Consider the following 26,815-nt stretch of genomic DNA (forward strand, 5'->3'; position numbering starts at 1 on the left):
CGTATAGACTTAGTATAATAGGTTATAAGTTCTAAGTCAATATTATTTTGACTTTTTCAAGCCATACAATTCACTCTGAGTGGTGTGTCACATGTTTTTTTCATTTCTTTGAGAGACATACAACTTTGGGAAGATAAATAAGTACAAAGCACGTTTTCTTAAAGTTTATTTTTTATTTCTATTGTTGAAAGATTCAGTCTAAAAATCTACCTGACCCCTGAATCTCAATCCAGGGGTGTTGGAAATTATAAAAGTCCCCATCAAGAGGCCATCTAAGAACACATAATTAAATCACAGCAGGGTGATAGGGTGAGTAGTGAGATGTTTCATCATACAACATGTATTCAAAACATTTTCATTTAATTCTTCATACAAAATCAATCGTCCACATTACCAAGGCCTCTATTATATATCATTCAAGGAAATAACATTTGTTGTCTAAGAGCCAGAGATTGAGAAGTGCAGTGGTCTTCTCCATGAATGAATTAAAAACAGTGGTTTACTGAGATGTGTCCTTGTCCCCTGCTGTCCCTAAGGGACTGTATACAGTGGACAATGGGGACGGAATGATGGCTACAAAGTGCTATTGCAATACATTCTCATTATACAGATGAAATGGAAAGAAAGAAAAAAAATGTGCAGAACACAAATTCCAATTAAGTGCTTTCTCTATTAGAAATGCAATCAAGTCCACATCCTCTTCAACCACTTAAATGCTAGCGTCCCTATTCTGGCGTGAGCTTTCGGTGAAAATCGCAGATGTACAAGCTTACAACGCATTGTGTTGCCATGCATTGTAGATTGGCTATTATCTGCAAAGAAATGTGATGTAGAGGGAAAAAGCAGTGGACCATGTCTAGAGCTCTGAGGGACACCGGTCAACTGAATATATAGGGTTTAAGTGGTTACGCGTAATTAAACGAGAAGATGATGAATGTGACTACTATCTAAAGAGGATGTTCTTTAAAAAAAAAAAGGACGAGATCCGGGGAATCTGATTCCGGATACCGGTTATTGATGTGATGTCTCCTTGAAGTGCAAAACATTAGATTGTATATTTAAGGGATTCTCTACTGTCTTTGATCTCTCAGACAGGCAGCGAGTTGTACAACCAACTTCAGACACTGAAATTCAAGCTTGAATTTCAGTGGAAAGGGGTGAGTGGGATATTACCACAGGTCTTGAGCTGAGATTGGGGAAACAGCATCTCTCTAGAAACAGTACATTCTGTGGTCGCAGCAGAGCTTCGACCCACCATTACAGGTCTCTGCACCGATCACACTTAGACTCTCGTGCACAAAATGTACATGAAACCTTGACAAGAACACATAGCCGACATATAATCAGGGACGCCTCAGCACCTGCTGAGCCAGTCACTGACAGGCATGGGTTTCACGTTGGCTTCACTACCATCCTAAACAGCTGTTTTCCATTTTGTTTACCATTTCGAAAATAAGAATTAAATACATACTATTAGCTATTTTACTGTGATTAGCACTTCTTTCAATATCAGCTGATCCCAATCCAGGAGCCGAGAACCAAGGGGAAACCGGGAACAGAAGTTAAAGGCCGTGGCTCATCACTGGAACTTCTTGGGTGCATCTGGGATGCTCTCCATCAGAGGTGTGAGGCTGGTGAGCAGCACGTGTCGCTCGTACTGCTTGGTCTGCCTGAACTTGGCATCGGTGCCGTGGAGTCTGTCCAACACCCCGAGGACCCCGAAACACTGGTTGAACCTGAAACCAGGAAGTGAAACAACTCTGGTTAGTATTAAAAAATGTGTTTCACATTCGTATACTCAAAATATGCACCTCGCGTTGCAATGCGTTGTGAACTTGTAGATATGCTGTTTTTTCAGGATGTTCACATATAGGGACGTTAGGGTTCATGTGGCTAAGACCTCTTTCGTTAGTTGTTACTAAGGGCACCGGCCTACTCTGAGTAAATTTACTCTGTAAATCAGGAACTATGCAAGTTGGGAATGCATGCCCCATCCCGTACATGTGGCCAGAGAACTGCCGTTACCACAGTTATAAACGGTCACAGGCGTACTCTGAAATGATGCGGGAAGTCGGGAACGATGCACGTTACAAATGCATGCCCCATCCGTTTATACAATATCACTTCACCAACTCTCTCACTCCCACATTCCCCCTTCCCCACACACTGCTGAATGAAGCCAACATGCAATTAACATTTGTTTCAGTGAATGACTAGTAGACTCACTTGAGGTGGTGGAAGTCATGGAACTCAGGAGAGGGCAGGAGGGGCAGGTGGTACCCGCAGTGGGAGATGGAGGTACTGATGAAGGCCAGAGCGTACCAGAGGCTGGTGGTGGTCATGTGGGACCCTACGATCACAGGTCCGGCTATTGCTGGCAGCATGTTAGACAGCTGGCAGAGGAGGGAATCAACAGAGATTAAATTAAAACATACGTTTTCTTCCTCAAACAGAAGCACCAGTTATTTTAAACGGTTGTCTAAGCGGAGTAGCAGTACTTATCTGGAATATTAGGTGTGGTGTTTTTCTGTTTCAGTACATGCTCTAAAATTATCAGCATATAAAAATAGACTGACTATTCATATTGGCATGATGGGATGACGCATCATGATGTATCCAACCCAGGGTTTGGGGATGGCGCATTCTTAATCATGTGGCAAAATTAACATACATTTTAAAGGTGACGATTGAATGATTGGGTAATTGCACTGTGAATTACATACATTGTGGTATTCGTGTCTTAAGAGAAATTGTGTAAAAGGTTATGGAGAGAGCAAAGGGAAGGACAGATTGAGAGATGGAGTTGAATTAAAACCATGATGGCGTGACGTACCACATGCTCCAGGGGATGTGCGTAGATGGAGACCATGCCGATAGGGGCGGTCCACTCATGGTGCTGCTTGTGGAAGTGCTTGTAGAGGGCAGGATGATGGAACAACCTGACAGTGGAGGAACAAACAGGCTGGTCAGTTCCATCCCCACTCAATCTGAAAATATCTCTAGAACAATTATGTCAATTCCAGAAAGGAATTGACATAATTGTCTTTCAGACTTCCAGACCTGTTCCTTACCAGCCCACTGATTCGGTTACAATCCAAGCATTAAATAGACACTAATCCAGAGTGCATTACACAATTCATGGTTGGAGTAAACACCATGAACTTTAGACAACAGAGTAAATGGCCATGTGATTCTAGTGCTAAGAAAACAAGCACACAAAATAACACATCCAACCTGGCATCCATCCAAATATGTTCAAGTTCAGTTTATTTCTAGTACACTCCGGAGACATAATTTGTATGTGTGCGCACGCAAATTCATGGTTGGAGTAAACACCATGAACTTTAGACAACAGAGTAAATGGCCATGTGATTCTAGTGCTAAGAAAACAAGCACACAAAATAACACATCCAACCTGGCATCCATCCAAATATGTTCAAGTTCAGTTTATTTCTAGTACACTCCGGAGACATAATTTGTATGTGTGCGCACGCAAACGGGTAAGCCCACGTTCCAAAGGAAGGGAGTATGGTGGACAAAATGTAATCAATCTAGAGGCAGTAAGATAACCTGTACCTTGAGAGCATAGAGGACATACCAGTGTGCATGGTTCAAAAGTTCAGCTGTCAATCCTTTTAAGGCTTTATAAGCAGTGTTGCATTGCTCATTACACGCGGCGTCCACCCAAAGACTTTTCAGGAGCACGCGCACGCACATGCATCGATCAAAATAACCCTTAAGTTCACACCTCAACAAAGTTTACAAAGTTTTGCCGAGTGTGACCAGCGTGAATTATCATAGGAATGAGCTTGGATGCATATCAATGGTCCATTGTGCGACCTGCTAAATCCTGCAGTGTAGGTGTTAAGCGACGTGCGTACAACGTCTTTAAAATAGCGTCCCGCCAAAGATAAAATCACCAATGCAAGACTGTTTATAAGTGAGCAGGAGAACTTTAACATCAGCTCTGGGGTGTAAGCAGTGCAAAGATACTTTTAGTCCAATATGATCAAACTTATTCTGGTTAGGACTCTGCATTTTGAACCAAATAAAGATCCTTAGTAGTTTTCAAGGCTAGGTCAGAAAAAAGGACATTACAGTAATCTGCCAATGACAGAAAAGGACAAATCCTTGCTATGTTGCTTAGATGGAACAAAGCAGAATTAGTAATACTCGAACAAATAACTATTTCCCTTCGTCCTACCTGTGTGAGTAGTAGAACAAGATCTCCTCCACAATGGCACATATGGCCATCTCTATCAGGGCCTGGTGGAAGGTGGGCAACTCCGGACCACAGGGCTTCCCCCTCCAGGTCATGATGAAGTAGATCCCCACCACCATGGGCCCTGAGATCGCCACCTGGTTGAAAACGACTGTCTTCAGTGCGTGGCGGAACTTCACCGGGTCCACCTGGAAAGAGCAGGGAATGGAAGGAAATGATGGGAGATTGGAGGGGAAAGAAGTGTGTGTGTGTGTGTGTGTGTGGGGGGGGGGGGAGGATCAGTAAAAACATTGGTATCGACTACCGGCAGAATTTTTATTTCAACCCATTGAGACCTGAGGCCGGTTCTACAAATGCCTTCTAAAACAGTAGTTCTCAAATGTTTTCGTGCCAAGAACCTTATGGAATGTATTTGGCCGCGGACCCGCCCATCTGAGAATGTTTTGTGCCAGTGACCCCCAGAAGAAAGATTTGTGTTAAAAAAATCGAAATTATTCAAATGTTTTCAAGAAAATGTTCAAAATAGCAGATATACAAGCTCACAGCATGTCACTTCATGCCACGCTGCGAGCTTGAAGATCTGTTATATTTTTACATTTTTGAAAAATCTTGAAAGTGTGAGAACTACTGATTTAGAAGGCATTTGTAGAATCGGCCTCAGGTCTTAATGGGTTATCAGACCAGAATTTCACAATCAGTACATTCCAACTATTTTTACATCTATTGGTGGTTAAATATTGACTAAGAATTAAGAGATATAAAGACAGAAAAACACCATACCACCATGTGAAGACAATTTTCCCCTTGGGGACAATAAACATTATTATCATAAACAACACAAAGCTCCTCGAACTTAATTTGACTCTTTTTTTTTTTTTTTTTTTACACACAAGCCGCCCAGATACAGTAAACACTGAAGATGTTCTGTATCAGATAAAGACGGTTAGATTATGTGCAAACAACACTTAACATCCCATTACCCTTACTCATCTCAGTCGAACCTTGGACCTACAGTAACTGGTGCACACAAGGAGGTCTTGTGTACAGTATTTTTTTTTCATGTGTACGTGTGTCTCAGTCTCTATGAGTGTATCTGTGCAATCACCCTGTGCGTGCGTGTGTGTGTGTGTGTGTGTGTGTGTGTGTGCGTGCCAGAGTCAGACTGACTGTCTTTACAGTATGTGCCTGTGATCGCCATAGGACAGAAATATAGGTTAAAATAATTACATTAAAATATAAAACTATATAAAATCTCAGAATACTGAACTATGGTAATCTCATTAGTTGACTTCTTATATAGATTCAAACTACTGTATACACTATGATGTCCCTGACTGATAAGACTTATTCTTCTGAAGTATTTCAGGGGCCATAATGTTATCTCCTTTCACACTGATTATACGAAACCAAGAGCAAACACAGCTAACAGTTACAACCAGCCAGAGATATCAGTACAATTTGGAACTATAATTTGCAATATGACATCCAGTACCAGGATAACAGTAATGTGTATTGTAACTGTAATCATTATTGCTACAGCTCCAAACACACATTAGTGACAAAGAAAGATTGAGAGAATATGTATAATTAGTTGTTGGATTATCCAAGTACAGGCAGGATAAAAAGCCTTTAGAGATTATATCCATCCATCTTCAACTGCTTATCGAAGGTCTAACATAATATAACTTGTAATACTACTACTAATGTAATATAATACTATACATACTGTATTTTTTTATAATTTGTTTTGTTAATTGTAGCTAATCAAAACAACACTATACACAGCAATGTCTGAATCTCTAATGATATGATGTACAGTACAGTATATGTGTATTATACTGTATTACATATTGTTATATTTATTGATCAACATTCCTGCTTACAGATTTCAATCTGATACGGAGTACTCTGTAAATGTTCTCAACCCTGGTTATCAGTCATGTCTGTCTTTATCTCGCCACTTTCCAACATCTATTAATCAAACGCAGTAAGAGGACTTTGGATGGACGGACGGACGGGTTGACATTTGTACTAAGATGACCCTGATTAAAGTGAAACGTGTTGTTCTAACAATAAAGGAGTTTTGATCTTTCTGGACATGCTGTATCAGCAGGGCTGATGGAAGGAGGCTTTCAAATGGCTCTAGGCTCAATGTGTGATATTCAGTATGACATTATGAATCTGTGAATGACTACACAGAATGACCCTAAAAGTAAACCATGCACAGAAAAATTATAAAAATGTAACATATGATGTTACAAATTTTCACCTCTTCTTTCTTTCTTTCTTTCTTTCTTTCTCAAATGTACTTGACTGACTAGTATGTATTCACAAAGTGCTTGTAATGTGGGACTATTTGCAATAACGCTCTTTGTTGTTTTGCATGAAGCACTTGTATGGTGGGTGATGGCTGAGTTAAGCAGTCACACCTAGCCTCAGTCAAACTAATTTGACTCTGAGCTGGGTGTGACAACACACCTGTTGTCCATCAAGCTAATCGATGCACACAGGATAAATCAGCCTTACACATGGGCGCTCTAATAGAGCCTTTTGTTGTGGCAGGATGTTGCATCTGCTCTCCCCTGTACCTCCATATTTCTGAGTGTTGTTCTCTTCCTGCAGTGGAAATAAGTTGATAACTGCTGTAGTCTACTCTGTTCTCTCATGCCAAGCCCTAATACATTTTTAAAAAACAATGTTCTTTGGAATACCTATAAAAAGCAACAGGGACATTAGTCCCAGAGACAGTAGTATAGGAGAGGACCTGAATGCATGCAGAACAAACAAAGACACTCCAAACTGTCTATACTTCTTCGTATAGACGCTCTAAAAATGTATTGGAGAGAAGAACAGTGTTTGGGTCCTCAGACCTTCATCAGTTAAAAAGCTGTTTGTACCCAGATTCCCAGTAAGTAATCAATAAAAGGAACGGTTGCAATTGTTGTGTCTAATTATATGGGACTGTAGCTTACCGGGTTGTTTTTGTCCACCTGGATGCGGTAGCGCGTGATGAAGGACGGCTTGCCAGTGATGTCCACCAATAGAAGCAGACCGTTTGTTATCCAGAAAGCCAGAAAGGGAACCAACATCGTCCCTGCAAACACAAATGGTGTACCATGTGTCATCAATACTCATCAATACTGGAGGTACCAAAAGCAATCTTTTGTCCCTTTATGCTGCATGCATGGCTACTGGGGGTGCGTTGGGGATACATTGACCCATTAAGACCTGAGGCCTTCGTGTGAAGGACCCCAAAAATGATATATATTTGGCCGCAGACCCGCCATCTGAAAATGTTTCGTGCCAGGGACTCCCAGAAGAGAAGATTTTTCAAACACTCTTTCAAGATTTTTCAAACACTTTCAAGATTTTTCATAAAATGTTCAAAAATAGCATATGTACTATGAAGTGTCCCTGAGTATTACTGCTGTATTAATAGTGCTCACTTTCTCCAAATTTCACGTATGTGCGAAATGTACAGTGACAAAAAATACTCCAAAGTGTGGACTAAATTATTATTATTATTATTATTATTATTATTACACTTACCATTATTATTATTATTATTATTATTATTATTATTATTCCATAGGACCTACAACACAAAGAATGCAGTGGGCCAGCTGTATTTTACATCAGCAGTAAAAAAATAAAAACATTTAAGAAGTAGTTAAAATAGTAGTTTTATTCCAGCTGGAGACCTGTGTTGTCGTCGCATACAGTTTTTTGATGTGCATCTCCACACAGAGAGAAGCTTCTTGTTCTTGAAACAAGACCGAATCATTGTCAGCAAATATAGGACAACTGGACAAGACAATGAAACACATTCCTCTTTTTTGAGAGGTTTGGAGTGCCTCCTCTTTTTCTTACACATGTTCTCAGTTGAAAACTTGTAGAAAGATTTATAAAACCCTCAACAAACAAGGGTGTTCTTTGGGGTTATAGACATGCAAAGAAGAAAAATCTAAATCCGTTTCAGACAGGAGCCTTTGTGTAAGTTAAAATGCAAAGCAATCACAAGTTAACTATAGACAAACAAGTTTTTACTCTACAAAAACTAATAGAAAACGGTATTGCTTCTTACCCTATTAAAACAAGGAGGTACCATCTGCCATGTCCCTCCTACCACAAGTAGAGCTTGGTCCACTGCCAGAAATCTCCTGACACACCCTTTATTCTATCTATCTCAATCTTACATTTCCCTTCTCTGTTTCTCCACACTGTCCTGTGCTTAAAAAGGTCCTAAATAGATCACATTTTCTCGACTCCTAACTATAATCAAATTTACCGTACAACATGCCAGTCCTTGACATAGAATATCATGGCCACACAGCATAAAGGAAGAAGCAATTTTCAAAAATGTATTACAAAATGTCCTAGATAGTATTTTAGTATTACTGAAAGATAATACCCCATGCAACCCTAACCCAATATAAATGATTCCACTGATGTAATGAACTGTAATCAATCCACTTCCTCTTTCTGTTGGCTTTGTCATGTTTCTTTCATGTAACGTCAGGCTCGAAACAAAGCCTTGTTTGTCAAAACTATCAGAGGGATTACTCTACTATTTTCGGCACAAAGCTTTGTTCAGCGTACACTGAAGAAAGCTGAAGAAGGCTTTGTGTCGAAACCTACACGTGCTGTGTGCTGCCTGGGCCAACTTGGGACTGTCACAATTATTACATAAGTGCCTGATCAATTTAACCAATTATTTAAGCTAATCACAATTACTTTGCATAATCCTTAGAATAATTTCAATTCATCGATATAAAAACGACTGAATATAATACAAAAATGTCATATTTTCATCATTATTTCCATGTTGTTTTCCGACTCTTTTTCAACCTGGCTTCCCTATTTTGGGCATTTAGGGCAAAGCATTTCAAAGATATTGCACGTATAGACTTTATGTACCCGGTCAGAAATTACTGCAAGAACCTATACCCTGGAAACCAGACGAATCTGCCATTGCAAAATGCAACAAAAAAAAAAGATAGCCCTCGGTAGATTTGCTCTGGCACCGCTCAGTTGTGATTGGATTTGACTCCCTCCGAAGTAGTGAGGGACCAATCAGGGCCCAGTATGCAAATATGGGGTGGGTTTATCACCAGAGGCATTTTTTTTAATTCGCCCCTTGGAAATGCTGGTTTGACAGAGATTCCAGACTAATATCTACGCAGTGATATAGTCAGTAGTTAGTCTGGCCATGCCAGGCTAACAAGAACCTAGAGTAGTGCTTGCATTTTCTCATGTTATATTAATATAAACATACAAAAAAACGGCATTGTTTCTTACCCAAGAAAAACAAGGAGGCTTCACGTCCCTCATACCTCAGATACATCTTGGTCCACAGGTCCTGCCAGAAATCTCCTGACGCTCCCCAGAACCTCTGCAGATGCCTAGGATCAGTAACCGAGATCAAGTTCAATATACAGCACAAAATATACAACGCACTGTATGTTTCTGCACGGATGCGCAAATGTTAACACTTTCTTTTTTTTTTCCATTTATTTTTTATTGGATTTTTCAGAACATGAAAACAAACATTCACAGAAAAGAAAAGACTAACACATTAACAACAAACAAACCGAACATACAAAACATACAATTACAAACATATAAGGGGAGGAAACTGTCTCTCTTCTACTTGGTCACTTATTGACTACTATGCATAGGCATACTCCATACACTTGGTCACATTTCAGAAAATAGAAAACAAAATGTCCATTAATGGGACAAATCCCACATACACCTTGTTCATTATGGTCAATCAAAGAAAATAAAGAAAATTAAATTAACTGAATTCAAATAAAATCTGGTCTTAATGTAGAGACATAAGTAAGCCATTTAAACCAGTTGTCCACAAAGACTTCAGTCCGACCTCTAAAGCTGAATGTAATTCTCTCCATAACAAATATATTATAGATTAAATCAATCCACTCATTTATAGTTGGTATAACATTTGTAAGCCATTTTTTAGTTAAGGCCTTTTTTGCCGCTACTAGTAATACCCTTAACAAATATTGATCTTGCTTAATACAATGCAGATCTTCTAGGTCAGCAAGATACATGGTTTTAAAATCCAAATTAATTTCGATTCCTATAACAGCTTCCAGGACACTGTGGACACTTCTCCAAAATGGGACAACAGAAGAGCAACCCCAAAAAATATGAAAATGGTTCGCCATCGTCTCCCCACATGATCTCCAACAATCAGATATTGAATATCTTCTTTTCTGCGCTGGAGTGCAAAAGAAACGAGTCACATTCTTCCAGCTGAATTCTCTCCATATGGGGGAATTAGTCATTTTCCACTGGTGTTTGCATATCCTGTCCCATTCTTCCGTAGTTATTGTAAGGTTGCTCTCTGTTTCCCATCTTGCCTTAATATTCAGAGTGTTATCTCCTTTCAAATTTTGAAGGACCACATATATTTTTGATACTATCTTTTGATAAGTAGAGTCTTCATACGCATTTTGGAAAAGATCAATGATCTCTACTCCCAGTGTACCTTCTCTTCCTAATAGTTTCCTATTTATAAAGTCTCGAATTTGCATGTACCTGAAAAGGTCATGGTTCTGTAGATTAAACTTATCTTTCAGGTCCTGGAAGCTCATAACATTACCCTGCTTTAAAAGTGTACAATATGCAGAAAGGCCCTTCCCAATCCAACCTTTAAACCTCATGTCATATGTACTAGGCCTGAAGTCTGAGTCATGTGCAAACCATTTGAAAATTCCAATTTTATCCTTCAACTGATACCTCCTAATTATTTCCCTCCACACCCTCAATGAACCTGCTATCATCACATTTTTAGGATCTGACAGGTGCTTAATTAAGGATGGGTCTCCTACCAACATGTTAATAGGTAGACCCCTCCCCATCGAACCCTCCATGTCCTTCCATCTTGATCTATAACTCGGCTTACACCATCCAATCAGCGGTCGGATTTGAGCTGCTCTGTAGTAATCCCTCAAACATGGAAGGGCCAATCCCCCTTTTTCCTTTGGTAGTTGTAATGTTTTGAATCTCACTCTCGTTTTTTTCCCCGCCCAAATGAATCTAGAGATAACTTTATCCCACTCAGAGAAGTACTGCTCTGGTTTTCCAATAGGAACCGAAAGAAATAGATACAAAAGTCTTGGTAAAACCGATTACCGATTCTATGCGAGAGCTTATATTTAAATATGGAATTAAATCCCATCTATTGATATCGGCTAATATGTCCCTCCTGAGGGGGTCATAATTTAACTCTTCTAATTTGGATAAATCTTTTGGTAGTATAATGCCTAGATATTTCACAGATTGTTTATCCCACCCAATTTTGTACCTAGAGCGAAGGTATTGAGGGGGTTTGTAATACATGCAGAGAGCCTGTGTTTTTTGTTCATTTAATTTGTACCCTGAGTATGACCCATATTCATCCAGCACAGACATCAATGCAGGCAAGGTCTCTGTCGGGCACGACAAATACAACAAAATATCGTCCGCGAACAAAGCTAGTTTTTGTTCACCTGCTGGCATTAATATACCTTTAATCGAATTATTCTGTCTAATCCATTGTGCCAAAGGCTCAATAAAAATTGCGAATACTGGAGAAATCGGACAACCCTGCCGAGAAGACCTCTCCAACAAAAAAGAGTCTGTGAGCTCACCATTGATTTTCAGTCTAGCTGATGGTCTACTGTAAAGGGACTCTACTGTCTTAATAAACACCTGGTCAAATCCAAATTTTTCCATAACTGTAAACAAAAATTTCCAACGAACTGAATCAAATGCCTTAAACGAATCAATGCTTATCAACATAGCTGGTATCTTATTCTGATTTATATGATTAATAACATGAATGGATCTTCTAATATTATCATGTGTTTGACGGGATGAAACAAAACCTGTTTGGTCCAAATTAATAATTTCGGGTATGATATTTTCAAGTCTTCGAGCCAAAATTGATGTGAACAGTTTATAATCCAAGTTTAATACACTAATTGGTCTATAATTTCCACAATCTGATTTGTCTTTACCTCCCTTTGGTATGACTGAGATAATCGCTTCATTCCATGATACTGGAATCTCGTTTTTTGTCAGAACCCAGTTGAAGGTCTTTTGTAAAATAGGTGTCAGAACCTCTTTCAGGGCTTTATACCATTCTGAAGTATATCCATCCGTTCCCGGGGACTTATTAGCTTTCAACCTGGTTATAGCCGAACAAATCTCTTCTTCTGATATTGGTGACTTTAAATTCTTGTTTTGATCAGCTGTGAGAGTTGGTCAATTTAGTGAGTTGAGTAATCTATGCATCTGCTCATCATTGGCGACAGGAGGCTGGGAGTAAAGTTTTTTATAGTAGTCTGTGAAACATGTTTTTATTTCCTCTAATCCATGATGTGTAGCCTTGGTACTTGAATCTGTTATTTTATATATTGTATTATCTGCTTGTTGTTTTCTGAGTTTATATGCCAATAGTTTTGTGTATTTGCTACCTCCCTCATAGTATTTTTGTTTAGTATACATCATTTTCTTCTGAATTTCTTGGTTATATAACTGGTCAATCTGATTTCTTTTGGTTGCCATTTCCACTTTGATTCTAGGATCAATTGAATCTTTATGTTTTGTTTCAAGGTTTTTCAACTCTATTTGTAATGTATTGAGTCTTTCTGTTCTTTGTCTTTTAAGATAAGATGCAATCACCTTACCCCTCATTGTCGATTTGCAGCAGTCCCATAGAACTGGTGGGGACACCTCACCATTATCATTGAATTCTAGATACTCCTTTATATCCTTCGTAAACTGTTCTATTCTCTGTTCATTCAATACACTTGGATTGAACCTCCAAAGCGTGTTCCTTTTTCTGTTTGTTGTAGCCAGGGAAAGATACACTGGGCAATGATCAGAAAGATCCATTGTTCCAATTTGACATTTTTGCACCTTATTTATATCTGTTCCAAATAATAAATGGTAATCTAATCTACTATAGCTCGAATGTGGGGAAGAAAAGTGGGTATAGTCCCTGAGTGATGGATTCATATGTCTCCAGACGTCCACCAGTCCTAATTCTGAAATTACTGAGTTTATCTTTTTTGTTATTCTATTAGATTGCGCTGGTCTCCTTCCTGATGAGTCGAGGGGGCCCAAAGTTATGTTCAGATCTCCTGAACACACAAGGACCCCCTGTGCCTCTGTTGCTATCCTGTCAAATATTTGCATATAAAAATCTGAATCTGAATTTGGGGGGATATATATATTATAAAAGGTAAACATATTTCCATCGATTCTTCCTCTGATCATTACAAATCTCCCTTCTCTATCCTTGATGGTTGAAATATGATCATACATTACTTTCCCAGAGATTAGTATAGCTACTCCTCTAGTATGTCTTGAACCATTTGATGATGCAAAAACATATTTAAATCCCTGTCTTTTGAGTTTTTCATGTTCCAGCCCTGTCATATGAGTTTCCTGAAGGAAAGCTACATCTATGTTTTCTTTTTTTAATTTTGAGATTGTTTTCCTCTGTTTAACCGGATTAAGAAGCCCATTGACATTCAAAGAGATGAAGTTTATCATATTATATCAGTAATTAGATGCAACCAAATATTTCCAGTGCTATGTTGTATAAGATAGTAACCATCATGAATATGAATCACATTAAACAAAACAAAATAAAACAGAACTCCCCTTATTGAAACAAAAAACAAAAACACACATGTATGACAACACAAAGCTTCCTTGTGTGACAGGTCTTTAAACCTGACAAATCCCCTGTTGGAGGGTGGAGGGTAAAAGCCCATCCAAAAGGTTGGGGCCCTCCCTAGTGGTGGAATGCCAAAATCACACCCACATTCCATTCCTACTAGAAAAGTCCAACTAAACTAAATCAAAACGCTAATCCACTCAATCATTGATCAGAAAGATAAACGAAAATCAAAGGACATGTTGCCTTACTTAAATTACCAAGAACGGGTAACCTCTGGTGTTTCATGCTTGAACTCCCAAATCTTCTCCTATTTGCAGCTGGTTGCCTCCAGTCACAGCTGGTTGCCATGTGAACGCCCTCTGTATGACCCCTTCTACGTCACCGTCAGGGTCCTCCACTGGAACGGTCACTGGGATACCCCTTCGGATCATCTCTTGTGCAGCTGCCCCGGCGTCTTCATATGTCTTTGTCCCGTTGCTCCATTTAATTCAGATTTTTGTGAATGGTGTTTGGTATCCTATGCCGTTCTGTTTGAGCACTTTTCTGATTTCTCCATAAGATCTGCGTTTAACCATCACCTCGTTTGGATAGTCATGGTCAAAGAAGCACTGCTTGGCATTAACGTGAACTTTGTTTTTCCAGGCCAGTTGTAGAACAGCTTCCTTAACCTCAAATTGCAAAAGGTTCACAATAATAGACCTTGCTTTGTCACCAGGTGCTGGCTTCTTTGCCAAAGATCTATGGGCGCGCTGGATCTGGAGAGGCACGTCTTTTAATGGGAGCTGTGTAGTTAACATATTTTCCACAAACTTGATCATTGAGTCTCCCTCAGATTCTTCATCCACTGAATAAATTCTTAAATTATTTCGACGGGACCTGCCTTCCAAATCGATAACCTTTTCCCATAGCTTGCGTTGTTCTTTTAGCAGACCCAGGAGCACGTTCTTGGACACGGTGCCACTCGCTTCCACATCCGAAATGCGCTGCTCTGCCTCGGCTATTGATTGACCGTGAGACTGGAGCGTCTCCCCCACCGTTGTTAGCTTGCTGTTGATTTCTTGTTTTAGCGCCGACATCTCCTCCCTAAAGTCCTTTCTCAAGTCCTCTTTAAGCTCAGAAATCGACGCCAGTATTTCTCTTCTGAAGTCGCGGAGATCTTTTGAAAGCGAGGTCATTTCGTTACCGTGTCCAGAGGTTTCCCCAGCCGCATGGGAGCCGCCATTATCCGCACTTTCTTGTACTGTATCCATCGGGGTTCTTTTTGGAGTAGTTATTGGTTCAGTTACCCACTGTTTCAGATTCCTTTGACTTCTCCTAGATTTCCCCCCACTCATATCTTTTCCATTCGAAAGTTTCTTATCACCATTTATTCGAGTGGGGAGTTTAATTTTAACTTGATTGAGGGAGAGCAAACGATTACACGTCTGCCTCAGACATGGCTACTACCGGAAGTCGTTAACACTTTCTGTAAGCGTAACAAGGCCACTAAGAAGTTCCAGTAACACTAACATGCCTTCACTCTTTGACAGATTTTAAACAATATCTTGCAAGCAAATTATTGTTTTATGAAACCACTCATTTTCACTGACAAGTTTCAGATGAGCTCCCTTTTCCCAAATGTGTGTCCTTACTGTACGTCTAGAGATGGCTTCATGCTCACGAACAGGGCGGTAAGAAGAAAGGCGGAGGGGGCCTTGCTGTTTGGCTAGCTGAGAAGTTCTGGTGCAGGTGGACCATGGCTTGGTGGCCTACATTACAAACTACCTCGCATCAACACAAGGAGTTCCAACAAACTGAACAAGCTGGTGCGGAAGGCTAGCTCCGTAGCTGGAGTTGAATTGAACAATCTAGCAGAGGCGAGGATTAAGGAGGAAGCTGGACTCTATCCTGGAGAACCCCTACCATCCCTATGATGATGTAGTGAAGAGCAGCACCTTCAGCCCCCTCAGCACAGCACAAAACACCTCGACCAGTCCTTTGTGCCAGTATCCACCAGGCTCCACAACCATTTTACTTCAACCACATGAACGCTAGTGTTCCTATTCTGGGAAAACATTCCGCGAAAATGGAACATATTCTGTGAAAATTGCTGATCTACAAGCTCACAAAGTGTTGCAACCGGCGAAGAGATTTAGGGAGATTTAGGGGAAACATGTAGGGGGCCTAGTATTATTGACCCATGGGGGAGCTCGCAACAACATATGGGGTTAATATATAAGTTATATAAGTGGTTAAGATCTGCACTGCCAGTGCCTACTGGCCTGTAAACTTGCACATGTACTACTAAGCTGTACATTGCAGAACTTTGTGAGATGCCTGTTAAGGATAATTGTTGAGAGACTGTACTTATATTCAGTCATAGACTGTTGTTAGATTGTCACTGATAGACTGTTGAAAGATTGCACATAATCTCTTCCCGGTACTCACTGTTGAAGGTCTGTTGACAGACCGATACAGTATTCATTTTCGTATTCACTGTTGATGGACTGTACACATAATACATTTACTGTATGCATTCATTGTTGATAGTCTGTAGGCTACATACATTCATTCATATATTTATTGTTGATAGACTGTGCTAGATTGTTGACCATATACTCATTCAGACAGTATACTCAGTGAAAGACTCTAGCTAGACTTTAGCTTTAGTTTTTTTATCCATATTCATCTTGGTTTGATTCTTGACTCTTTCTCTTATCTGCGCCTCTGTGTTTCAGTCTTACTTCAGTTGCTGCTGAATTTCCCTCCGGAGATCGATAGAGGTTTATCTTATATTATTATAGTATATTACGTCATCCCTCTGCCTGCGCTTGTTGTTGCATCTTCGTGCCTGTGCACGTGACACACAACTTGTAGGTGGACCTGTTTTATTCAGTTGTCCCATAGTTCCATTGTTCAACTTTAATGCTTGGATTGAGTGAATATAATAGTTAACGCATAGTGTATTGTAATATTGTAGAAGGCATTATAGTACGGACTAAATACTCTATGTTGCTCGACAAAATTAACTGACAGACCTCCAAAGTAAATTAAAAAGGTAATACTTTAAGGATATAACCTGCACACGGAGCTACTTTTTAATTTATTTAAACAAAACATCAGACAACGTATCGATCCTCTGTGGATCTTCATCATGTCAACTGACCCTTAAACTATGTTTGTTTTTATCCCAGCACCCACTGTCGATGTACGCATAGTTAACCCTTCATCACAAGTTAATCACTAGCATTTTAGGCTAGTGGTTAAGATTGGCTTTATTGTCCCTTCCCACGTGGGAGACCCAGATTCGAAATATCGAGCGATACAATTATTTCAATATTTGCATTTAAGTCAATTGTCGATCTGTGGATCTTCATCATGTCAACTGACCCTTAAACTATGTTTGTTTTCATCCCAGCACCCACTGTCGATGTACGTATAGTTAACCCTTCATCACAAGTTAATGGTAATACTACCATGTCAGTGAGTTGCCAAATGCAGCCAGGAATAAGAGTCCAGTTCCAATGACGACGGTAGCTCTCTTCACAGAGTCCCACAGTCCTCCTGGACTCTCCTGGAGGTGGGAGAAACACAACATGTGTCTGTGAAACTCTGATCATTTGACACACAATGCAGTAACATAGAAAAACACACTGGATCATGGTCCCAAAGTTAATTTGAATAAATTACCAACACACACACACACACACACACACACACACACACACACACACACACACACACACACACACACACACACACACACACACACACACACACACACACACACATTCACATTCTCTGTATTCTCTCCCCCTTCCTGCAGTACCCCTCACCTTCTCACGTTTCTCCCGTGAGACCACTAAACAAACTATCTGCCTCTCTGTTAGAGAACTCTGCATGATCAATGCACTCCAAACTCTTCTAAACCTTTCAAGCGTTCCTTTGAATAATTCATTGTTCACCATTCTCTCAGTTGTCTCTACAGAGCATAGAACTAGCCGGAGGGGGGGTAGATGTGGCTCTTCTGGTTGAGCTTGTCCAGGTGAACAGCAGTAGATTTTTACAGCAGTTACCTGCAAGGCAGGTAGATACCTGCCATGTTTACACATTATGGCTGGAACAAATAACATGCTAGCAGGGACTCGGTCTAGTAGTCCATACAAACAACCCCATTTTAAATAGCCATTGGGCCTAATTAAATGGTCTTTCTGTTAGTGGGTCATGGTTGTTTTTGTATCTGTTTGAAATGTAAGGTTAGCCAACATATATCTACTATATACTATTGTGTACTTTTTAGTAATCTAGATCTACTTACTCTGTTATAGCAAATGTGTTGAAGTTTTATTGTATTGCTATCTGTCTGACAAGCTGTAAATATAAATGCTTGCAAGATAGCTCAGACAAGTACTACCTATTTTTACTATCTATTGTCTAATATTATATTACATAAACTATACACTATATATCATGCAACATCCAGAGGCACAACAAAGCAGTCAAATGGAGATCTTGTTTTCTGTATGCCTGTGTTTCGGTGCTGCTACTTGCATAGCAATTACCACGTTCTTTGTGGCTTTGTAATACTGAATCCTATTAATTAAGGTTTTTTTTTATGAGTGAAGAGCAGGTATGTGATCTTACCTGTCTGTCATTGCTGATGGGAACTGCACCATTCATTTCTGGAAAAAAAAAACATTTCTATTAGTTTTGTTCTAACAGGCTATTATTCGTTTTAAGAAAACATTTTCGCCTTTGATAAAAACCAAGTTTTTCTTCATATTTTTAGTTGAGCACAATGTTCCCTGTGGCAAAGTTTTGCAGATTTGTCTAAAATCGTATTGAAAACAACTGGGTCATCCCTATGTTCCCACCGTCCTAGTATGTTCCCAGGGTGGTCTACTACGCCTGGTCTTCTACCTCCAAAAATGTTCAGGTCTCCCCCCTGTTCCATTCCCTTCAATGGCTTGAGGGAACCGAAGGGCACCACAAAACACGGGTGTTGGCAAACAAGGCAACCAAAGACATGGCACCATACCTTCAAGACATGGTCCAACCCTACAACCCTTCCCGCTCACTTAGATCAGCTATAACACAGGAATGCTGTCCCCTAAAGCACCCTGGAAAACGCTCCACACGCCCTAGACTCTTCTCCCTCCCGGCTCCCAAAATGTAGAATAAACTACCCATTGCAGCCAGAACTTCAGAATCACTCCCAATTTTCCACCTCACCCCCTAGCACTTCTCTCTCCTTGTATCCTTTCTTGTCAACTTTGTTTGATAGATGCTAGTTTACTAGTATGCAGATATATCTTCGATTCGTTTTCTCTTGACCATATGGTAAAAAAGGTTATTTAGTTAGCATGTTGTTTAGACAGATACTAACTTCACGGATTACCTGGTATCCTCTACATTGTTGTCTCTGCACATACTTATGTGACTATTTACCTTGTTCATTGACTAGAGTTCATGCTTACTCTGCTTGTTCCGATCTCGCACTTGTAAATTGTTCTGGATAAGAATGTCTGCTAATTGCCTGAACTGTAAAGTGGGTGGTGCTGTGTTCTCTGTGTCACACCATGTACATGTTTACTTGTATAACATACAGCATTATTATAGTAGTACATGATCATTATTAGAATGTACAATTTTTAATTTGCAAATCTTTAAAATACGACGTGTCAGATCAGCTCTGTTAGTCAGACGGTAGTCCTGTTAGTCAGACTGCTATATAGGAGGGGACTTATACTGTAGACTGAGGTGCCCGCACATTATTTGAGCGTTAACCTATATCTAAATATATATATTTGATGTATTTATGTTTATATATATGTGGCAGAGTGGCTCAGAGCCTCTGCTTGAAGACCAAAAGTCTAATATATCCCCGGCCAAGGGGGAATTCCCCTTTAGGCTAGTGGTTAAGATTGGCTTTATTGTCCCTTCCCACAAGGGAGACCCAGATTCGAAATATCGAGCGATACAATTATTTTAATATTTGCATTTAAGTACATTGTTGATGGGCCTTGTGGCCGAAGGCCTCCGGTGGGGGGGGGGGGGGGGGGGGGGCCTTGTAGTCTTGTAGTCCAGGGCCCCTGCATGGGTACTGGCCCCATTGGACCGGTCGATAATCCGTGCATACACACCTGTTGTGCATCGAGCTTATCTATCTATCTAACAGGATAAATCAACCTTCCCCACACAAGCAAGCAGAGCCTCTGTGATAACAGCATGTTTCATCTGCTCTCAACACTGTCCCTGGACAGTATACTATTTGTATTACAGTATTCTAGTCATGTTACTTTGGTACACCAGATATAAATGAGAACTTTTGTCCAAACCCCTGCTGTCATCTCTCCCCTGCTACCAAACCCACCACACTCACTAGTCACTATAACATAAAATAAACAAATACATGAATAATAACCAATGCAACAACAAAAAACAAATACACCCACAAGTAGCCCAAAACCAGGGCAGAAAATGGCCTTTTAGCCTATACCATTGCTTGAAACTGTATTTTGCATAGCATGAGCTTGTGTCATCTGCCCATACAGTAAATATTTGCTTTAAAAGCTATGTCAAAATGTCTACACCACAATGGTATGTCTGTTTAACATTAGCTACCAAACCTCTAGCCTTCAACCAACTGACTGACACTGGCGACAATTCTTAAATAATATCTGAATTTCTTATATCTGAAAATATAGTGAAATAAAATAATGTAACACCTTCACCAAACCTCAATGAGTTTAAAACTAGCCTAGGCCATACAGCATTGCAGACTCTGCAACAGCAGCCTACATGTACAGCTATCTGAATGGGAATAGGGATCAGTAGCCTACACAGTTCTCTCAAAAAATAAATAAACCATAAATATAGATGTAGAAAGAAATTGAAAATAATCCATAGCCTATATTTGCGTAATATGACCAAATACACATGAACAAAAACAAGTGATGCTATAGAATTAAAATACTAATTTTGCCTGCAAAATCATTATGGATTTTAGTCAATTAGGCTGCCTGTAGGCTTAATATCCTGTTACTGTAGAATCAATACTATTCGAGTAACTAATGTTCCAAGTTCTCAACATATCACTGTCAAACAATAAAAAATAATAAAGTTTGTCAGTGTGAACTTGAACTAGCTTTTTGTTGTATGATGGAACAGGGTATCCAGTGGTTCTCAACCTTTTCAGGCCGTGACCCCCCAAAATAATCATATTTGAACTGGGGACCCCCACCCTGACAAGCACTTTGAATTGCAGGAGTTGAGGCATTACGTTCAGTTTGACACGGTTCCACAGATAAATATTGTGAAAATAGCTGATCTGCAAGCTCAGATTGGCGTTGTGAGCTAGATCGGCTATTTTAATTTGTTTTGCACCTTTTTGTTGACAATTTGGTCATTATTACTGTATGTTTTGTTTTTTTCGGTATTTAGAAGGTCTTAAAAGTCACTTTACTGTCATCAAATCCCTCCAAAATCAAGTGACCCCCGTCATCCCTCTGGGGGTCCCGAACCACTGGTTGAGAACCACTGGTAGACTATAGATTTCACTGGGAGCAAGCGAGGTCGACAAGACACAAATATGACTAAATACCACATCAACCATAAGGCTATAATCCCGGTATAATCTGTTTCCCACTTTGCAGAATTTCCCCAAATGATTTATGCTCGAGAGGCAGGTTACGCTCATTTATACTGTGACGACGAAATGGACCTTTTCAGATTATTTTAACGTTTAAGATAAATAAAATAATAAACAATAAAAAGAGATCACGGACAAGTATGCGAGGCTTATGCTTAATTATTTTTATTTTGTTTTTATTTTTTCAAAAATAGCAAGCTCACGACCAGCAATATTACGTAACGCGGCTATTTTCGGCGAGCGAAAAAAGACAAACCGTCATACAAAGTATAGATCGGGTGTACCCCAGGTTAAAGCCACACAGATTGAGATTAGACTATCTGTCCTACATATGATGTTGTTTGACTTCAATAACAGACTTCATGTCTGTTACAGTGTAACAATCGGTGTACTAGCTGCTGGCAAAGCCTCACGACAGACAGCCTCCATCAACATCACATGCAAATAACGGTCAACATTTAGGACCAGGGTAAAATACATTAATGAACTCACCGTGATCGCCGGTGTCGACCGTCATTGTGTGTCAGTCGGTAGATTTCAGATCTGCTGTTATTGTTTTACTGTGAGTGGATCTAAAAGCATGTACAGTGTTGACATCAGCGCAGGGCGACTTGTGATTGGTGGAGAAGTGACCAGCTGACGACTTCTATAGCGTGTTATATGCTTTTTTCGGCCAGGGTACTAACAGTCAGAGTGGGTTTTGTAAGACACCCCATGTATTCAGGTGAAAGTTGAAAAACAGCGTGGAAGCAGCTCAGTGACCTCTCCGTTTTCTTTTTGTTATATAGGGGAGAACAGGGTAATGAGCCACTTTTCACTTAGGTTGTCCTGGAAGCAAGAAAAAAATAGATGGCTGTAAAATCTAAACATTTACCCATTATTTCAGGATGTCTTTTATCAATTGAGTAAGCATCTATGCCAAAAAAATATGATTTATTTAAAAAAAAAAGTGGTCATGTGGCTCAAACTGCCCCAGGTTAGGGGTAAGTTGATCCAAGTCAAGGGTAAATTGACCCACATGATATTTTTATTTTTCAAGTTTAAACTTGAACAAATAATGTATTCACTTGAACACAACTCAAAAATAGGATAATTGGCTCAATTTACCCTGGGACATTTGGTTCATTTTACCCCTCAGCCACCATTTGACAAAAATAACAGTCATTCTACCTGACGTGTAGAAATCTTACTTTAGTTTGATGGGCAAAAAAAGAGTTTTTTTGTGTTAAATAATGTTTTCTACTTTCCCATGTGCTTCCCAACTTCACAGCCAGGTTTAAATGATGGATGTTTACTAAATTTGATTGATTGATTGAACTTTATTAGAAGTTTGCAAGAAAAAAGCACAGGAAGGTACAGTACATGGTCTTCTAAGAGGATTTGAAACCCAAGAAAGCCTATGGCTTGTTTCCATTGGGGTCCTTTGTACTCAATTCATCGTAAAATGAATAAAGGGGGTGGTTCAACTTATCCACTTGCTCATCTTACCCCGTTCTCCCTATAAGTAGGGGGAAAATACATATATAATTTATTATAAATCCATTTGAGGTGAGAAAATAATAGCCTACTTCTGATATATCTGTTAGCTATAGGCTTGTATTCAGTTAATGCTGCAAGTAATAAGCAGTAATTGAATGCACTAATAATTATTTATAGTTTTCTTTTCTTATTCAGGGAAGAGAAAAGGTTTGCATCAATTAAATAAAGCTAAAAAAATAATAATAGCCTCCTTCAATACTTTACTTGAGCCACTGCCAAATTAAAACGTTTTTTTAATATAAGCTACACATAGTCAGAAAAATAATCTTTTTGTTTTTGTTTAATTTGTATGTGTTTTTTTGCGTTGGATTTAGATATTTCTGTGGTGTGTAGTGTGGGTTGTGTAGTCCTACAGTATAGGCTAGTGCAGTTCACTGCATGCACACAATGGAAACCACAATGGAAACAAGTCCAGTTTTTGTGTTATCCTTTTAGCCTTAATGTCTTATTGTACCACGTGCTGTTTACATTTATGACTAATAAAGTATTCAATCAATAAAAAAAATATATATTTGGGCCTGGGTGACCACCATGCTAGTTGATACCACAACATTGGCAGCGCATGTGCCATGTTCTAATGGCAGAATAAGGCCCAGTGAGCACCTCCCAATAACGCCACAAGGGTCTTGAGGTCTACTGACCAGTCACTCCTTAAGGTCCCAGCAACAAAGTTGAAAACACGGGGAGATAGATAATTTTCCTCCACAGCGCCCACACTGTGGAACGAGCTGCCACCCCATGTTAGAGTGTCTCAAACCCTGCCGGTGTTTAAATCACGTTTGAAAACTCACTTGTTCTCCTTGGCGTTTGAAAATTAAATTCAGATTGAGAAGCTGCTGCTTCTTCCAGGCATTGTGTCAAATGTTGTCTTGTTCATTGTGTGAATGAATGAAGGAATGAATGAATTTTTATTTCCGTGTCTTGTGTTCTCTTGTTTATTTTAGTATTTTTTTACTGAGTGTACAGCACTTTGGGTTCAACACTGTTGTTTTAAATGTGCTCTATAAATAAAGTGGATTGGATTGGATATAGATTTGTTATGACCAAAATGCTCAAGACCTTCAGCATTCTCTTGAGTGTCCTTGACCCCCAGATAACCTATGTGTCATTACAGCTGGGTCGAAGATGTTCTATTAGGTCTGTTGTGTAAAATAGCACACACACACACACACACACACACACACACACACACACACACACACACACACACACACACACACACACACACACACACACACACACACACACACACACACACACACACACACACACACACACACACACATTTTGTTCCAGTTCCAACAGGGGTGAGAGCAGTAGACTACTCTGAGTCAACATGAAGCAGTAGTTGTTAAACAACTTCTATTTGCCAGGCACCCCCTAGTGGTCTGTCAAGTATTTAGCTATATATGCTTCTTCATGGGTGGCAAATTAAATTAAAAAACAACGTAAAGTGTCTCAGTAAGGTAGAACCGCTTCACTGCACCGTGGCATAGATTCTACAAGTCTCTGGAAGGCTGGAGTGGAGGGATGGAACACCAAAATAATGAATTTGTTGTTTTGAAGCACTGACTGTTGACCAAGTCGGTCCACAATCTACGATCTGTGTTTAATTGGTTCACATCAGGTTGGTGACTGTGAAGACCAAAACGTATGATTCACATAATTTTCATACTACTCCTCAAACCATTCAGTGACCCCTCGTGACCTGTGGATGGGGCATTGTCATCCCAGAAGAGACCACTCCAGGATCAGGATAGAAATGTTTTCATCTTTGTAATTTTGTATTACACCTTACCCAAGCCATGCTAGGAAAAAAAAACAGACAGCATAATGGGAATTCTTCACACTATAGGGGTGAAGCATTCAGGCCTGAACCATGGTGTATGCCAGTGGTTCTGAAACCTTTTCAAATCATGGTACCAGAGACCTCCATACAAGATCTGTGTTGTTAAAATGTTTCACTTTTCTTTTCTTTTTTTTTTAAGATAACCCCCCCCCCCCCCCCCCAGATCTACAAGCACCTTGTAGGGCTATTTTCAAATAAAAGATCAAAGTGGTTAAACATAATTATTTTTGCTGCTAAACTAACAAATCGTGCTGGAGACCCCCTGGAACCTCCTCAAAGACACCTGGGGGTCCCCGGACCCCACTTTGAGAACCACTGGTGTATGCCACACATCAGTCAGTTGGTAAATGCAATGCCAGATAGCACCACCCTGTGGCACCATTTGTCATTGCATTTACCAACTGACAACTGGCATTACAACATGGATTCACCCATTTAGGAGAATAATAGGATTACTCATCTGAGCAACACATTTTTTTTTTCTTTTTTTTTCCAACCACTGAACTCTCAAATATGCATTTGTTTTTGTAATTAGAAGAGTATGTATGTATAAACCTAACATCCCTCAATTATTGATAGACTGTTCTTGGTGACATAGTCTGATCACTTCTTTGACATTCTCAGTTACCCGAGGAAGAGTTGCTCTTCAGTTTAAAAACATAATCCTTACATATCACTTACAATAAGTCATGGTCATCAAATGTATTCTTTCCACCACCATTTATGACCATATTTAGTTGTATTTACTGATGGCATAGATCGAAATGCGGATGCCACTTAACCCTTTTTCATTGTCACTAAAACTATTGTGGTAAACTGGGCTTGCTTACCATTTTTGTACATGCCCCAGAGCATGATAGGATGTTAATAACTTACTTGTATCAAACAAACAAACTGCAAATGATTATCCACCATGCCATGATTGCTAACATTTTGAAACACAGCTCAGGTTGAAACTCATGTAATAGAAATGATGTCACTGCAACAGAGTTACACCTTAAGGATAATAACAAATACTTCTGGACTGAATCATCACCCAGTGTCCCACTGGATTGTAGTGTTTGTTGACATTCTCACATGACAGCAGCACGGTACGTATAACCGTGTTGGGTATACAAGCATGCTCAGAAAGATTGCTGAGGAAGGATACAATGGAATGGTCTTTACCTATGGGCAGGCATCCATCTCACAGTGATGAGCAGTAGAAGTCCAGGAATTATACTATACTGATGGTGGAAGATATCTTCCTTACTGTTCTTTACTCACAAAGGTAACGTAACTTCAGCAGTGTGGCTCATCTCAGGAGGTAGAGAGTAAAGGTTCCCAGTCCTGGAGCAAGACACTTGACCCCTAACTGTATTGGTGCCTCGCATGGTTTCCTCTACCGTTGGTGTGTCAAAATGTGTGTGAATGCACTGCACTTTGGATAAAAACACTATATAAATGCACCATTTAAGTCACTGCTATTGACAACAATACTATGTTTTTTCCATTCTTCTCTTCCTCAACTCAGACGAGCAACTGGAGCAGTAGCAGGCCCATCAGGAGGGACCAGACCCCATGGCCAAAATGGAATGTGGCCTCGAAGATCTACATTATATAGTGGTTTGTTAGCTACAGTGGGGGAGACAAGCCTCTCCACCGTGGTCTTCCTCTCCAATTGAGAAAAAGTCAGACAGTAAGTGATATGTACTTTTAATATATTATTATACAATAATCAGAGTCATCATATAAAATGATCACTCAGTCGCTTTCCAAGGCTGGTGTGATCACCCAGCGCCAGACGATGTATTTCTTGATATAGGGCATAGAAGCACAGAATAAGTAAATAATGTAATAATAAAACCTAAAAAGGAATGATATGAGTCAATAATT

General features: G+C 39.7%; 1 protein-coding gene across 2 annotated transcripts; it reads right to left on the reverse strand.

The window, feature by feature from the left end:
• Positions 1 to 197: 197 nt before the first annotated feature.
• Positions 198 to 22,161, reverse strand: faxdc2 (fatty acid hydroxylase domain containing 2). 2 transcript variants are annotated; one of them, XM_084074581.1, is made up of 9 exons: positions 22,045 to 22,161; positions 18,546 to 18,583; positions 17,378 to 17,475; positions 9,521 to 9,624; positions 7,195 to 7,316; positions 4,205 to 4,410; positions 2,834 to 2,939; positions 2,227 to 2,393; positions 198 to 1,736 (listed from the first exon to the last, which is right to left on the reverse strand). In XM_084074581.1, the coding sequence occupies exons 1-9, from the start codon at positions 22,067 to 22,069 to the stop codon at positions 1,580 to 1,582; spliced, it is 1,023 nt and encodes a 340-aa protein (XP_083930707.1). In that variant the 5' UTR covers positions 22,070 to 22,161; the 3' UTR covers positions 198 to 1,579. The 2 variants fall into 2 exon arrangements, with proteins under 2 accessions (XP_083930707.1, XP_083930706.1); XM_084074580.1 differs by lacking the exons at positions 18,546 to 18,583; positions 22,045 to 22,161 and adding an exon at positions 17,738 to 17,843.
• Between the last annotated feature and the right edge of the window lie 4,654 nt (positions 22,162 to 26,815).

This window comes from Gymnoscopelus microlampas (genome assembly GCF_963454915.1).
Source record: "Gymnoscopelus microlampas genome assembly, chromosome: 12".
NCBI classification, from domain to species: domain Eukaryota; kingdom Metazoa; phylum Chordata; class Actinopteri; order Myctophiformes; family Myctophidae; genus Gymnoscopelus; species Gymnoscopelus microlampas.

Coding starts and splice junctions, on each gene's coding strand:
- faxdc2 (XM_084074580.1), bottom strand. CDS start 17,803: ATGCAGAGTTCTCTAACAGAGAGGCAGATAGTTTGTTTAGTGGTCTCA. Junction 17,476..17,737: donor CACGGGAGAAACGTGAGAAG/GTGAGGGGTACT, acceptor TCCCACCTCCAG/GAGAGTCCAGGAGGACTGTG. Junction 7,317..9,520: donor AGCCTCCTTGTTTTTCTTGG/GTAAGAAACAAT, acceptor TTGTGTTTGCAG/GGACGATGTTGGTTCCCTTT.